The sequence below is a fragment of the Cherax quadricarinatus genome, chromosome 69 (assembly GCF_038502225.1).
Source record: "Cherax quadricarinatus isolate ZL_2023a chromosome 69, ASM3850222v1, whole genome shotgun sequence".
NCBI classification, from domain to species: domain Eukaryota; kingdom Metazoa; phylum Arthropoda; class Malacostraca; order Decapoda; family Parastacidae; genus Cherax; species Cherax quadricarinatus.
Window position 1 is genome coordinate 18,922,106 of NC_091360.1, and position 16,571 is coordinate 18,938,676.

General features: G+C 40.8%; 1 protein-coding gene across 1 annotated transcript in view; it reads left to right on the forward strand.

The window, feature by feature from the left end:
• The window catches only part of LOC128701918 (organic cation transporter protein), a 210,168-nt gene that overhangs the window by 155,310 nt on the left and 38,287 nt on the right, over window positions 1-16,571 (forward strand). The window contains exon 10 of the mRNA XM_070099880.1: window positions 2,145-2,224. Coding sequence (XP_069955981.1) covers window positions 2,145-2,224 — 80 coding nt within the window. The remainder of the gene's footprint in view (window positions 1-2,144; window positions 2,225-16,571) is intronic.

The following is a 16,571-nucleotide window of genomic DNA, read 5'->3' on the forward strand; positions in this document are numbered from 1 at the left end:
TATAAAACTGTAATATTAACACCCCTCCTTCAGAGTGTAGACACTGTACTTCCCATCACCAAGACTCAAGTCCTGCCTGCCGGTTTCCCTGAATCCCTTCATAAATGTTACCTTACTTACTCCCCAACAGCATGTCAAGTCCTAAAAAACATTTGTCTCCATTCTCTCCTATCTAACATGGTCACACACGCTTGCTTGAAGTCCAAGCCCGTCGAACACAAAACTTTCTTTACCCCCTCTCTTCAACCTCACCTAGGCCGATCCCTACCTCGCCCTCCCTCCTCTACAGATTTATACACTCTCGAAGTCATTCTGTTTCGTTCCACTCTCTCTCTACATGTCCAAACCATCTCATTAACCCCTCCTCAGCCATCTAGATAATAGTTTTGGTAATCCCGCTCCTCTTAATCTCCAAACTACGGATTCTCTGAATTATATTCACACCACACATTGCCCTCAGACATGACATCTCCACGGCCTCCAGGCTTCTCCTTGTTGCAACATTCACAACCCATGCCTCACACCCATACAAGAGAGTTGCTATAACTATATTCTCATACATTCCTCTCTTTGCCTTCATAGATAAAGCTCTTTGTCTCCACAGACTCCACAGTACACCACTCACCTTCTTCCCCTCGTTAATTCTATGATTCACCTAATCCTTCGTAGACTCATCTGCTGACACATCCACCCCCAAATATCTGAAAACATTCACCTCCTACATACTCTCTTCCTCTAATCTTCTGTTTCATAAGTTTTTTGTTATCCTCATCACCTTACACTTTCCTAAATTCACTTTTAATTTCCTTCTTTTACATACCCGACCGAACTCTTCAACCAATCTGTGTAACTTCTCTTCAGAATCTCCCAAAAGCACAGTGTCATCAACAAAGAGCAACTGTGACAATTTCAACTTTGTATTTGATTCTTCATCATTTAACTCCACACCTCTTGTCAACACCCAAACATTCACTACTCTTACAGCTCCATCTATAAATATATTGAACAACCATGGCGACATCACATATTATTGTCTAAGACCTATTTTTACTGGGAAATATTCTCCTTCTCGCCTACTTACTCTAACCTGAGCCTCACAATCCTCGTAAAAAATTTTCACCCCTTTCAATAACTTACCTCCTATTCCATATACCTGCAACATATGCCGCATTACTCCCCTATCCACCTTATCAAACGCCTTTTCCATAACCATAAATGCCACAAAAACCTCTTTACCCTTATCTAAATACTGTTCACCAATATGTTTCATTGCAAATACTTGGTCTACACACCCTCTACCTTTCCTAAAGCCTCCTTGTTCATCTGCTATCTTACTCTCCGACTCACTCTTAATTCCTTCAAAAATAACTCTAACATACACTTTACCAGGCATACTCAACAGACTTATTCCCCAATAATTTTTACACTCTCTTTTGTCCCAATTGTCTTTATACAAAGGAACTATGTATGCTTTCTGCCAATTCCTATGTACCTTACTTTCTTCCATACATTTATTAAATAAGAGAGCTAACCACTCCAAAACTATATCCCCTCCTGCTTTTAACATTTCTATATTAATCCCATCAGTCCCAGCTGCTTTAGCCCCTTTGATTCTACTCACTGCCCTATGCACTTCCCCGACACTCACAATTGGCTCTTCCTCACTCCTGTAAGATGTTACTCCTCCTTGCCCTATACACGAAATCACAGCTTCCCTATGTTCATCAACATTTAACAATTCCTCAAAATATTCCCTCCATCTTACTGATACCTCCAACTCTTCATTTAAAATTTCTCCTCTCCTATTTTAACTAACAAATCCATTCTTTCCCTAGGCTTTCTAAATTAATTAATTTCACCCCAAAACTTTTTCTTATTTTCAATGAAATTTGTTGACAACGTCTCACACTCTCTCATTTGCTCTCTTTTTACATTCCTTCACCACTCTCTTAACCTCTCATTTTCTATCCATATCCTCCTCCTTCCTTGCATCACTTCTACTTTGTAAAAGCCTCTCACACACTGTGTGAGAGTCGTGTAGGTTGTTACTGTCATACCACACAGTGAGTGAGTCATATAGGTTGTTACTGTTAAACCACATAGTGTGTGAGTCGTGTAGGTTGTTACTGACTGTTATTCCACAGGTTGGGAAGGAAGGGCACGCTTTCATTATCGTATTTACTGGGTGGAGTCTCATGCTTCATAACCGGATTTATCCCTCAAGGTAAATTCTGCGAGTTTATGGTAGATTCTATGCGTACACTCACTTCCATAATAACCATGCATATAATCATTTCCACACCCATGATCACACTCACTTCCACACTCATATCCACAATCACTTCTATACCCATGCTCACACTCATTTCCACACCCATGCCCACACTCACTTCCACACCCATGATCACCCTCACTTCCACACCCATGTCCACACTCACTTTCACACCCATGCCCACACTTGCACACCGATGCCCACTGTCACTTCCACACCCGTGCTCACACTCAATCCCACACCCATGCCCACACTCCCATACCCATGTCCACATTTATACACCCATGCATACACTTCCACACCCATACTCACACTCACACACCTATGCACACACTTCCACACCCATGCCCACACTCCTACACCTATGCCTACAATTGCACACTCATGCACACACTCACATCCACACCCACTCCCACACATTTGACGAAAGTGGAAGTAGGTCATGCCCAATGGTTGGGAAAGTTGAAGAATTCCTTGTATTATGATCCCAAGATGTTGCTGTGTCAAACAGGAATGTAGATGAATGGTTGAGAGAACCGACAAGGTGATAAATTAGACACATGTGCAATATTTGGGAATCTTTAATGAGGAAACGTTTTGCCACACAGTGGCTTCATCAATAGCCTTTAATCTAACATAATGATTTCTTAACTGCCCATCCCCTATATATGCCTCTCTTTTGATCAATACGATGTTTTAATCTGTTGTTTATTCATTGGGAATCATTTTTGTTAGATCAAATTTCCCTACTCGGAACAAAAGTTATCTGGGCAGCTAGCACTATGCTCTGAAAAACGTCATATTGGTAACCAACACAACCTACCTGACCGATAGTCAGGTTGTCCCAATTTAGCCCACCCAGGTAATTTCTCAGTCCCATGAAGTTGGCCAAGCGGAAATCAGGGACACAGTCTAGATTGCAGTTATCTGGGTAATTCCATGATATATTGAAACTAAGTGATTTGTGATCGCTTTCCCCTAGCTCATTAACCTCAAGATTATTAACTAGTGATTCTTTGTTGGCAAGAACCATGTAATGTAGATTGTTTCCTCTAGTTGGTTCTGTCACAAACTGTTTTAGAAAGCAATCCTGAACTGTTTCAAGAAAGTCACTAGGTTAAAGATTTCCTGTCACATTGTTCCCACCAATTTATCGAAAGTTGAAATCTCCCATTTACACAACATTTTCATATCTAGATACCTTATGAATTTACTCCCATAGGAGGCTACTGCATTCTCTATCAAGAGTTAAGGGCCTATATATCACATCAAAAATTTATTTTTCACCATCTTCGAGAGACTGTAGCCAAGCAGATTCTGTATCCAATGTTTCTAATCTTATATCATGTAATAAAGTTGGTAGAAAACAACAATTTATATTGTCTCTGACATATATTGCCACTCCACCACCCTTCCTCCTGACCCCATCAGTGTGGAATAGTTTACAACACTGCATGTTGCATTCAGAAGGGATTTCTTTATCTTTCAAGTTGAACCAGGTCTCTGTTCAGCAATAATGGGTTAACAGGAGGTTAAAGCATCTATTAGGGGAGAAAAGGGGAATTTATAGGCGCATCAGAAGAGGAGAGGTTAACCTTACTGACCAATATGTTCAGCTTAAAAGAGAAGTAAAAAAGGCTATTAGAAAGGCTAAACGTGACTATGAAATTAGAGTCGCTAATGAATCAAAGACTAATCCAAAGGGGTTCTTTCAAGTGTATAGGACGAAGGTGAAGGAAAAAGTAGGACCTCTGAAATCTGGGAATGGACAGCTGACGGATAATGAACTGGAAATGTGTTCCTTATTTAATGACTATTTTTTGTCAGTTTTTACACAGGAAGATGTAAATGAGATTCCAGTAATTAACAATTATTTAGTTCCTGATGAATTTAAGTTAACTAATATTACTGTCACGAGGGACATGGTTATTAAACAGATAGACAAACTGAAACAAAATAAGTCCCCGGGACCCGATGAGTTGTTTTCAAGGGTACTTAAGGAATGCAAGATGGAGCTTAGTCAGCCATTAACGAGTGTATTCAATGCGTCCATCCTTACCAGTGTTGTGCCAGAGATGTGGAAGATGGCTAATGTGGTTCCTATATTCAAATCAGGGGATAAGTCCACTCCTTCAAATTACCGTCCAATAAGCCTGACATCTATAGTGGGCAAGTTATTAGAATCAATTATAGCTGACATTATCAGAAGTCACCTTGAAGAGCATAACTTGATAAATGAATCTCAGCATGGATTCACGAGAGGGCGTTCCTGCCTGACAAACTTACTGACGTTCTTCAATAGAACATTTGAGGCAGTTGACAGTGATAAGGAATATGATATTGTTTATTTGGATTTTAGTAAAGCCTTCGACAGAGTACCTCACAAGAGACTCTTAAGAAAAGTGGCAGCTCATGGTATAGGAGGTAAAGTTCTAGCATGGATTGAGGCATGGCTTACCAATAGAAAGCAGAGAGTTACCATTAATGGAGTGAAATCTGAATGGGGATTAGTCACTAGTGGCGTTCCACAAGGATCAGTTTTAGGCCCTCTCTTGTTCATAATTTACATTAATGACCTTGATGAAGGGATTACTAGTGACATGAGTAAGTTTGCTGATGATACAAAGATAGGCCGTATAATTCACTCTGAGGAGGATATCAATGAACTCCAGGATGATTTGAACAAATTAATGTCTTGGTCTGAGAAATGGCAGATGAAGTTTAATGTGGATAAGTGTAAGGTACTTGCCCTTGGTAATGAAAATAACCCTCGAAGCTATAATCTAGGTGAAGTAGAGCTTGGTCATGCAGAATGTGAAAGGGACTTGGGAGTCATGGTGAGCAGAAATCTGAAGCCAAGACAGCAGTGCCTCGGTGTGCGCAACAAGGCCAACAGATTACTTGGATTTATCTCAAGAAGTATAAGTAACAGAAGTCCAAAAGTTATTTTACAGCTCTATACATCACTAGTGGGGCCTCATTTAGATTATGCTGCTCAGTTTTGGTCCCCTTACTACAGGATGGACATAGACTCATTAGAGAACATACAGAGAAGAATGACTAAAATGATTTACTGTGTAAGGAACCTCCCGTATGAAAATAGACTTAAAGCCTTAAATCTCCACTCTCTGGAGAGGCGTAGAATAAGGGGAGATATCATTGAAGTGTATAAGTGGATGACGGGCATAAACAAGGGAGACATTAATAAAGTACTGAGGGTGTCGAACCAGGTAAGAACCAGGAATAATGGATTTAAGTTGGATAAATTTAGATTTAGAAAGGACATAGGTAAGTGCTGGTTTTCTAACAGAGTTGTAGATGCGTGGAACAGTCTTCCCAGTGGGGTGATAGAGGCTAGGACCTTGGGTAGCTTTAAGAAGAGACTGGACAAATATATGAGTGGGAGGGGCTGGGTTTGATTGGTGTTGGGGGGTGCGGGAGTTGTTTCTTGAGTAGCTTTAGGTAGATGTCGTTTTGATAAGGACCTGCCTCGTATGGGCCAGTAGGCCTTCTGCAGTGTTCCTACATTCTTATGTTCTTATGTTCTTATTACATGCATTTGCAAGTAATCTTAGCTCATGTATCTTATTTCTTAGATTCCTACTATTTGTATAGTAAACCTTATGGGAAGTAGTCATTCGTTGCCCTCTACTATCTCTCTCTGTTTGTTGAGCAATTGCTTAGCTTTTACTAGCAACTTTATTTTGAATATTGTCTTTTAAACGTATCCCTGGGGTATCCTAGTAATATCTGCAGTTTTCAGCCATAGTACTGCAGCCTCGTTGTTTCCCACAAACACCCATACCTATATAATCTCTCAGTTTAAATTGTTAGATAAGTCATCTATGGCCCCCCTCAATCGAACTGGCTAATGCAACCACTCCAACCCCAGAGAGATGAACCCCATCCTTTGCCATAGAATTTGTCCCAGTTATCAATGAATGGGATTGCATGTTCCTTGCAGTACCTGTCTAACCAGCAATTTATACCAATTTATACCATTGCCCACTCCCTTTCTAGGGAAGATGCTACGTATGATTGGGATCCCTCCCTTAGACCTGACTACATCTATGGATGGCCTGTAGTTACCCATCAGCTCCTGTCTTGTGCCCTTCCCAATGTCATTTCCACCAGCAGTCAGATAGATAATGAGCTTGTTCCCATTACCTGACATAATATTGTCCAACCTGCTATGTCAACAACACCAGTTCCTGGGAGGCACACCCTCTGTCTGACCTTCCTATCTCTGTTACAAAAAGCACGGTCCACATATCTTACTGAGAGTCTTCCAAAATTAGAATACTCTTACCTTGATTAGCAAGGGAGTCAATAGTACCGGTAACGTCACTAATCACCGAGAGACACCCATCCTGGAGAAGAGAGAATCGATTTCCTTCCTTCACAGCTTCATTATCTTCCTTCTTCCTTGTGAACCATTTGCCACATAAAGCGGCTGCAACACTTTAACTCACTGCTGGTATCCTTTTCCTCCTTACCAGCACCAACCATCTCTCACACACTCCCAAACCCATCTAGGCGAAACTTCAGCATTCTATGTTCCACCTGAAGAAGTAGAACCTCTTTTTTCAGTATATATATATCTTCTTTCTTTCAACACACTGGCCGTATCCCACCAAGGCGGGGTGGCCCAAAAGGAAAAACGAAAGTTTCTCATATTACATTTAGTAATATATACAGGAGAAGGGGTTACTAGCCCCTTGCTCCCGGGATTTTAGTCGCCTCTTACAACACGCATGGCTTACAGAGGAAGAATTCTGTTCCACTTCCCCATGGAGATAACAGGAAATAAACAAGAAAAAGAACTAGTAAGAAAATAGAAGAAAACCAAGAGGTTTGTATATATATATGCTTGTACATGTATGTGTAGTGTGACCTATGTGTAGTAGCAAGACATACCTGAAATCTTGCATGTTTATGAGACAGAAAAATGGACACCAGCAATCCTACAATTATGTAAAACAATTACAGGCTTTCGTTTTACACTCACTTGGCAGGACGGTAGTACCTCCCTGAGCGGCTGCTGTCTACCAACCTACTACCTGCATACATATATATATATATACATACATACATATATATATATATATATATATATATATATATATATATATATATATATATATATATATATATATATATATATATATATATATATATATATATGACATATATACAACAGTTAGGTTTCTTTATTTCGAAACGTTTCGCCTACACAGTAGGCTTCTTCAGTCGAGTACAGAAAAGTTGATAGAAGCAGAAGAGACTTGAAGACGATGTAATCAGTCCATCACCCTTGAAGGTTGGAGGTGGTCAGTCCCACAGTCTAGAGAAGAGTATTGTTCCATAGTCTGAAACAAACGTTTCGAAATTAAGATACCTAACTGTTGCATGTGTGTCTTACCTAATAACCTGTCGGTATTTTATACCATTTTAATGTTCATATATATATATATATATATATATATATATATATATATATATATATATATATATATATATATATATATATATATATATATATATATATATATATGTCGTGCCGAATATGTAAAACTGGTCAATTAGCAAGAACTCATTTAAAATTAAGTCCTTTCTACAATTTTCTCTTATACGTTTAAAGATATATTTTTTCATTAATGTTGATGAAAAAATTTATAATTTTGCACCAAAAAAACTTAGAAAATTTACCTAACCTTATTATAACAAGCGCAATTTATTTTAGCCTAACCCAACTAAATATATTTTAGATTTGTTTGTAATAATTTAATACTAAACAAACACAGTGAAATATATTTTTTTCGTTAGGTTCAGAATGATTTTGACGAAATTATTGCATACACAAATTTTCACTTGTCTTATATGGCAAGATGAGCGTTGCTATTTAAGCCAAGATCGCAAGTTCTGCATATTCGGCACGACATATATATATATATATATATATATATGTATATATATATATATATATATATATATATATATATATATATATATATATATATATATATATATATAGTAGGTAGTAGGTTGGTAGACAGCAACCACCCAGGGAGGTACTACCGTCCTGCCAGATGACTGTGAAACAAAAACCTGTAACTGTTTTGCATGATGGTAGGATTGCTGGTTTCTTTTTCTGTCTCATAAACACGCTAGATAACAGGGATATCTTGCTACTCCTACTTACACTTTGGTCACACTTCACAGACACGCACATGCATATATATATACATACATCTAGGTTTTTCTCCTTTTTCTAAATAGCTCTTGTTCTTCTTTATTTCTTCTATTGTCCATGGGGAAGTGGAAAAGAATCTTTCCTCCGTAAGCCATGCGTGTCGTATGAGGCGACTAAAATGCCGGGAGCAATGGGCTAGTAACCCCTTCTCCTGTAGACATTCACTAAAAAAGAGAAGAAGAAAAACTTTATAAAACTGGGATGCTTAAATGTGCGTGGATGTAGTGCGGATGATAAGAAACATATGATTGCTGATGTTATGAATGAAAAGAAGTTGGATGTCCTGGCCCTAAGCGAAACAAAGCTGAAGGGGGTAGGAGAGTTTCAGTGGGGGGAAATAAATGGGATTAAATCTGGAGTATCTGAGAGAGTTAGAGCAAAGGAAGGGGTAGCAGTAATGTTAAATGATCAGTTATGGAAGGAGAAAAGAGAATATGAATGTGTAAATTCAAGAATTATGTGGATTAAAGTAAAGGTTGGATGCGAGAAGTGGGTCATAATAAGCGTGTATGCACCTGGAGAAGAGAGGAATGCAGAGGAGAGAGAGAGATTTTGGGAGATGTTAAGTGAATGTATAGGAGCCTTTGAACCAAGTGAGAGAGTAATTGTGGTAGGGGACCTGAATGCTAAAGTAGGAGAAATTTTTAGAGAGGGTGTGGTAGGTAAGTTTGGGGTGCCAGGTGTAAATGATAATGGGAGCCCTTTGATTGAACTTTGTATAGAAAGGGGTTTAGTTATAGGTAATACATATTTTAAGAAAAAGAGGATAAATAAGTATACAAGATATGATGTACGGCAAAATGACAGTAGTTTGTTGGATTATGTATTGGTAGATAAAAGACTGTTGAGTAGACTTCAGGATGTACATGTTTATAGAGGGGCCACAGATATATCAGATCACTTTCTAGTTGTAGCTACACTGAGAGTAAAAGGTAGATGGGATACAAGGAGAATAGAAGCATCAGGGAAGAGAGAGGTGAAGGTTTATAAACTAAAAGAGGAGGCAGTTAGGGTAAGATATAAACAGCTATTGGAGGATAGATGGGCTAATGAGAGCATAGGCAATGGGGTCGAAGAGGTATGGGGTAGGTTTAAAAATGTAGTGTTAGAGTGTTCAGCAGAAGTTTGTGGTTACAGGAAAGTGGGTGCAGGAGGGAAGAGGAGCGATTGGTGGAATGATGATGTAAAGAGAGTAGTAAGGGAGAAAAAGATAGCATATGAGAAGTTTTTACAAAGTAGAAGTGATGCAAGGAGGGAAGAGTATATGGAGAAAAAGAGAGAGGTTAAGAGAGTGGTGAAGCAATGTAAAAAGAGAGCAAATGAGAGAGTGGGTGAGATGTTATCAACAAATTTTGTTGAAAATAAGAAAAAGTTTTGGAGTGAGATAAACAAGTTAAGAAAGCCTAGAGAACAAATGGATTTGTCAGTTAAAAATAGGAGAGGAGAGTTATTAAATGGAGAGTTAGAGGTATTGGGAAGATGGAGGGAATATTTTGAGGAATTGTTAAATGTTGATGAAGATAGGGAAGCTGTGATTTCGTGTATAGGGCAAGGAGGAATAACATCTTGTAGGAGTGAGGAAGAGCCGGTTGTGAGTGTGGGGGAAGTTCGTGAGGCAGTAGGTAAAATGAAAGGGGGTAAGGCAGCTGGGATTGATGGGATAAAGATAGAAATGTTAAAAGCAGGTGGGGATATAGTTTTGGAGTTGTTGGTGCAATTATTTAATAAATGTATGGAAGAGGGTAAGGTACCTAGGGATTGGCAGAGAGCATGCATAGTTCCTTTGTATAAAGGCAAAGGGGATAAAAGAGAGTGCAAAAATTATAGGGGGATAAGTCTGTTGAGTATACCTGGTAAAGTGTATGGTAGAGTTATAATTGAAAGAATTAAGAGTAAGACAGAAAATAGGATAGCAGATGAACAAGGAGGCTTTAGGAAAGGTAGGGGGTGTGTGGACCAGGTGTTTACAGTGAAACATATAAGTGAACAGTATTTAGATAAGGCTAAAGAGGTCTTTGTGGCATTTATGGATTTGGAAAAGGCGTATGACAGGGTGGATAGGGGGGCAATGTGGCAGATGTTGCAAGTGTATGGTGTAGGAGGTAGGTTACTGAAAGCAGTGAAGAGTTTTTACGAGGATAGTGAGGCTCAAGTTAGAGTATGTAGGAAAGAGGGAAATTTTTTCCCAGTAAAAGTAGGCCTTAGACAAGGATGTGTGATGTCACCGTGGTTGTTTAATATATTTATAGATGGGGTTGTAAGAGAAGTAAATGCGAGGGTCTTGGCAAGAGGCGTGGAGTTAAAAGATAAAGAATCACACACAAAGTGGGAGTTGTCACAGCTGCTCTTTGCTGATGACACTGTGCTCTTGGGAGATTCTGAAGAGAAGTTGCAGAGATTGGTGGATGAATTTGGTAGGGTGTGCAAAAGAAGAAAATTAAAGGTGAATACAGGAAAGAGTAAGGTTATGAGGATAACAAAAAGATTAGGTGATGAAAGATTGAATATCAGATTGGAGGGAGAGAGTATGGAGGAGGTGAACGTATTCAGATATTTGGGAGTGGACGTGTCAGCGGATGGGTCTATGAAAGATGAGGTGAATCATAGAATTGATGAGGGAAAAAGAGTGAGTGGTGCACTTAGGAGTCTGTGGAGACAAAGAACTTTGTCCTTGGAGGCAAAGAGGGGAATGTATGAGAGTATAGTTTTACCAACGCTCTTATATAGGTGTGAAGCATGGGTGATGAATGTTGCAGCGAGGAGAAGGCTGGAGGCAGTGGAGATGTCATGTCTGAGGGCAATGTGTGGTGTGAATATAATGCAGAGAATTCGTAGTTTGGAAGTTAGGAGGAGGTGCGGGATTACCAAAACTGTTGTCCACAGGGCTGAGGAAGGGTTGTTGAGGTGGTTCGGACATGTAGAGAGAATGGAGCGAAACAGAATGACTTCAAGAGTGTATCAGTCTGTAGTGGAAGGAAGGCGGGGTAGGGGTCGGCCTAGGAAAGGTTGGAGGGAGGGGGTAAAGGAGGTTTTGTGTGCGATGGGCTTGGACTTCCAGCAGGCATGCATGAGCGTGTTTGATAGGAGTGAATGGAGACAAATGGTTTTTAATACTTGACGTGCTGTTGGAGTGTGAGCAAAGTAACATTTATGAAGGGATTCAGGGAAACCGGCTGGCCTGACTTGAGTCCTGGAGATGGGAAGTACAGTGCCTGCACTCTGAAGGAGGGGTGTTAATGTTGCAGTTTAAAAACTGTAGTGTAAAGCACCCTTCTGGCAAGACAGTGATGGAGTGAATGATGGTGAAAGTTTTTCTTTTTCAGGCCACCCTGCCTTGGTGGGAATCGGCCAGTGTGATAATAAAAAAAATAATAATAATATATATATATATATATATATATATATATATATATATATATATATATATATATATATATATATATATATATATATATATATATATATATATACATGCATGCAATCTCACTGGTAAACCGGACATTCCAAAGAGAAAGTGAAGAACCGAAATAAAGACAAGACAAATCTCACAAAGGAATAGTGTGTCGCTCCATGAGATTCCCTGAATCTGGATGATCATGCACTGATGACTGGACAGCAGCGTCGGGCTGTTCACTGCCCCACACATCAACATGTCCACTGATCCAACAGAAAACCATGTCCTTGTTTTTGCTAGCTTCACGAAACAACCAAAGTTGAATATAAAGGATCAATTAATTAGGGAAATCAAGTTGTTTATGGCCTGTAAAGCACTTAGGGAATCTGAAATGATCACAAATCCTGAAAGAGACATAAATGTAATATGGAGAAGCATTATGAAGATGGCATACAACTTGGCTGTAAAAGTATTAGCTGAGTCCAACAAATGACCCCGGACAGCATCGTCAAGGAATACCTCCATGAACCCAATACAATCAGAAGATTTAGAACCATTTGTATAAACAACGACGGCACAAGCATGCGACCGGAAGTGATCAAGAAAAAGAGAGTGAGAAGCAGCCATAGGTAGGAGAGTTTTAGCGCATGGCAGTAGGGGAGAAGAGACACAAACCGTCGGAACCTCCCAAGGGGAAAGAGAAAATGCAGACGCTACATTAACATACAAGGTAGGCAACTGGAGAGAAGACCGGAGTGAGTGAAGACAAAGAGAAAACAAACGGAGTAAGCACGGTCACCGTTCAAATAACGGGCTTCTACTAACGTCTAAGAGCAACTTATATGTAGAAGGAACACAAATGTAATGAGAGTGGACAAAGTAACGAAGGTAATGAGCATCACTACAATCGGCTAAGGAAAGAACATTCGTCTCATTGGCTTTCAACAGGGGTTCAACGAAAGGCACCAAGGCATAAATGTCCACCCAGATGATGAAGGGGATCTAACTTAAGAAATTCTGCAGATGAAGCCACAGAATAGACTTGGTGCCATAATCCAGCTTTGATAACACTAGGCTGGAATGCAAATGGAGTATAATCCGGCGATCTGCTCCCCATGAACGATGCACAAGAATTTTAAGGAGGTTCAGCCGACCAGGGAAAGCTGCCTTCAAAGAGATGTGAAGTTTCCATGTCAACCAGCGATCAAAGAGAAGGCTAAGAAATTTGACCATATCACATTCCGGGATACATAAGCCATGCAAATGCAATGGAATATCTTGGACAAGAAGACGCCTAGTGAAGTTAATGAAATTGGTTTTCACACTAGAAAATTAAAATCCATTATAAATGACGCATTGGGAATCTCGATCAATCGCATCCTGAAGTGACACTGCTACCAGGTGGCAGTCAGCGCCTTTGTAAATTATAGTGAAGTCATCCACATAAAGTGACGACCAAATATGCGGTGGAAGAGCGGAAGTTAGCCAAGAGAAAAAGGGTAGTGCTAAGAACACAACATTGTGGGACTCCCTCGACCTGAGGGAGCTAGGCGCCAACATGGACAAAAACATGCCTTTCAGATAAGAATGCAGCAAGGAAGGTCAGTAGATTATTGCAGAGGCCAAAGGAATATTATTATTATAATCAGAAAGAAGCGCTAAGCCACAAGGGCTATACAGCACTGCAGTGTAGGGAAGGAAGCGAAGGTACTGGGTGGCAGAAAGGGGAGGGATGATCAGTAGGTTACAGAAAACAGCGGTGCAGGGAATAGTGTGGGGGTAGAGGGCAGCAAGACATTGAGGTAGAAAGGGCTGAAGGTATCATCAGAGTTTGTGAAGTCAGTCAGTTGTTGTCAAAAAGTCAATGATAGAGTCCGGATGAAAGGTGGGTCCATCAGTGAGAAGGGAAGGTAAAGAGAGAGCAGCGGAGCGTAGACGACGACGGAGGTAAATTCTGCATGCTCGTTGATAAAGTGGGCAGTCTAACAGAATGTGGCTGACCGATAATGGAACCTGAAAATTCTCACAGAAAGGAGCAGGGCGCCTCTCCATCAGATATCCATGAGTAAGACGAGTATGGCCAATGCGAAGATGGGAGAGAGTAGTCTCCCAACCTCGACACTGGTGACAAGAAGACGGCCAGTAACCTATACTCGGTTTAATAGATTGAAGTTTGTTACCGAGCAGAGTAGACCAACGTTGTTGCCAACGGGTGTGAAGGTGGGTAGCTATTGCCGCAAAATAGTCCGTAAATGGAATACCTCTATATGAAACTGGTAGGTCGTGTACTGCTGACCGCGCAGCAGTCTGCCTGTTCATTGCCCTTTTCGTGAACATGACCAGGGACCCAACAAAAAACAATATCTTTATGCTTGGTAAAGATGCGGCGTAGCCAGAGTTAGATACGGAGGACTAAGGAGTGAGGTGTATCAAATTTCTGTATAGCCTGTAAAGCACTAAGGGAGTCTGAGACAATCACAAATGATGACAGATTCATAGATGCAATACGGATAAGTGCTGCAAGAATGGCATACAATTCAGCAGTAAAAATACTAGCCGAAGATAGTAAATACCCTCGTACGACGCTGTCTGGAAACACTGCTGCGAATTCTACGCCGTCAGAAGACTTAGAGTCATCTGTGTATACTGCAATGGCATGAGAATGAGAGTGGAAGTGGTCAAGAAAAAGAGAGCAGGAAGCTACCATAGACAGTTGGCCTTCGAGCAAGGGAGAGAGAAAGAACAGACTCGAACAGCTGGAACTTCCCAGGGGTGTAGGGAAAAGTGAGATGCTACATGAACATAGAAAGGTGGTAATTGAAGAGAAGACAAGAACGAATGTAGGCGAAGAGAGAAGGGATGGAGCAAACATGGGCGGCGAACAAATAAAGAATGTCTACTAATATTGGTGACCATTCTATTAATGGAAGGATTGCGGAGATCATGAGAGCGTACATAGTAGAGAAGGCAATGGGCATCACGGGGATCGGATAAGGATGGAACGTTCGCTTCTGCATAGAGGCTCTCAACAGAGAAAGAGTGAAAAACACCAAGGCATAAAAGTAATCCTTGGTGATGAATGGGGTTAAGGCTAAAGAGAGTAGCAGGAGAGGCCGCTGAATAGATCTGGTAACAATAATCAAGTTTCGATAAATTGAGGGTGGAATGTAGGCGAAGGAGAGTTCGACGATCAGCTCTCCATGAAAAATGAGCAAGGGTTTTAAGAAGGTTCAGCCTTCAGAGAGGTAATGTGAGGTTTCCAGGATAACCTACGGTCAAAGAGGAGGCCCAGAAACCTGACTGTATCACGTTCAGGGATACGGGAGCCATAGAGGTACAAAGGATAATCAGAGATGACAGAGCATCTAGTGAAAGTAATTTGGTGAGTTTTGGTACTGGAAAATTTAAACCCATGTGTAGTGGCCCAATTGGAAACACGGTCGACCGCATGCTGGAGAGAAACTGTAATGAGGTGACAGTCAGCGCCTGCACAGGCAATAGCGAAGTCATCAACATAGAGTGATGACCAAATATTGGATGGAAGACTAGAGGCCAAATCATTTATAGCAAGGAGAAAAAGTATTGTGCTCAGAACACATCCCTGGGGGACACCGTCAGCTTGGATAAAGTCTGGGGAGAGCACATTATTAACCCGAACACGGAAATGTCTGTCAGTTAAAAAGTTCTTAAGGAAGGATAGTAGATTGCCTCGGAGGCCTAAGGAGTGGGCTTGGGCCAAAATATTATACCTCCAAGTTGTGTCATATGCCTTCTCAAGGTCAAAAAATATGGCAATAACTGAGTGGTTATTCGCAAAGGCATTATGAACATACGCATCCAAGCGTAGTAAGGGGTCTGGTAGAACGGCCCTTATGAAAGCCATATTGACGAGCGGAGAGACTGTTGTGTGTCTCTAAATACCACACTAAACGTTTATTTACCAGTCGTTCCATCACTTTGCAAACTGCACTGGTAAGAGCAATGGGACGATAGTGGGAGGCTTCATGTCACGTAGTACCCGGTTTGCAGAAAGGGAGAACAATGGCAGATTTCCACAGCTGTGGAAGAACTCCTTGTGACCAAATAAGATAGAAAAGGCGTAATAGGACTGCAAGGGCTGGCTGATGTAAATGTTGAAGCATACAAATGTGAATGTCGTCGGGCCCAGCTGCCGATGATCGGCAAGCTGAGAGTGTTGCCTCCAGTTCCTTAAGTGTAAAAGGCACATTATACTGTTCTTCTCTGAGAGAAGAAAAGTCCAAGGGTGCTAATTCTCTGGCAGACTTTGAGGAAAGAAACGAGGGGCATAGATGGAGCCCCTGAGAAATACGGACCAGATGATTACCAATTTCATTGGCAACATCTAGTGGGTTTGCTATATCAACACCGGCAACCCGCAGAACAGGAGCCGGGTCAGGAGAATATTTACCACTCAGTTTTCGTACTTTTTTTCCAGACTGCACTCATAGAGGAAGCAGAGGTGATGGTGGAGACATAATCTCGCCAGCAAGTGCGTTTAGCGTCACGGATGACAAGGCGAGCAATCGTACGTTTTTGCTTAAAATCAAGAAGTCTCTCCGTGGTTCTATTGTACCAGTACTTGCCCCACGTTTCAAAAGTACTGCACGAGCACAAGCAGGAGACCACCAAGG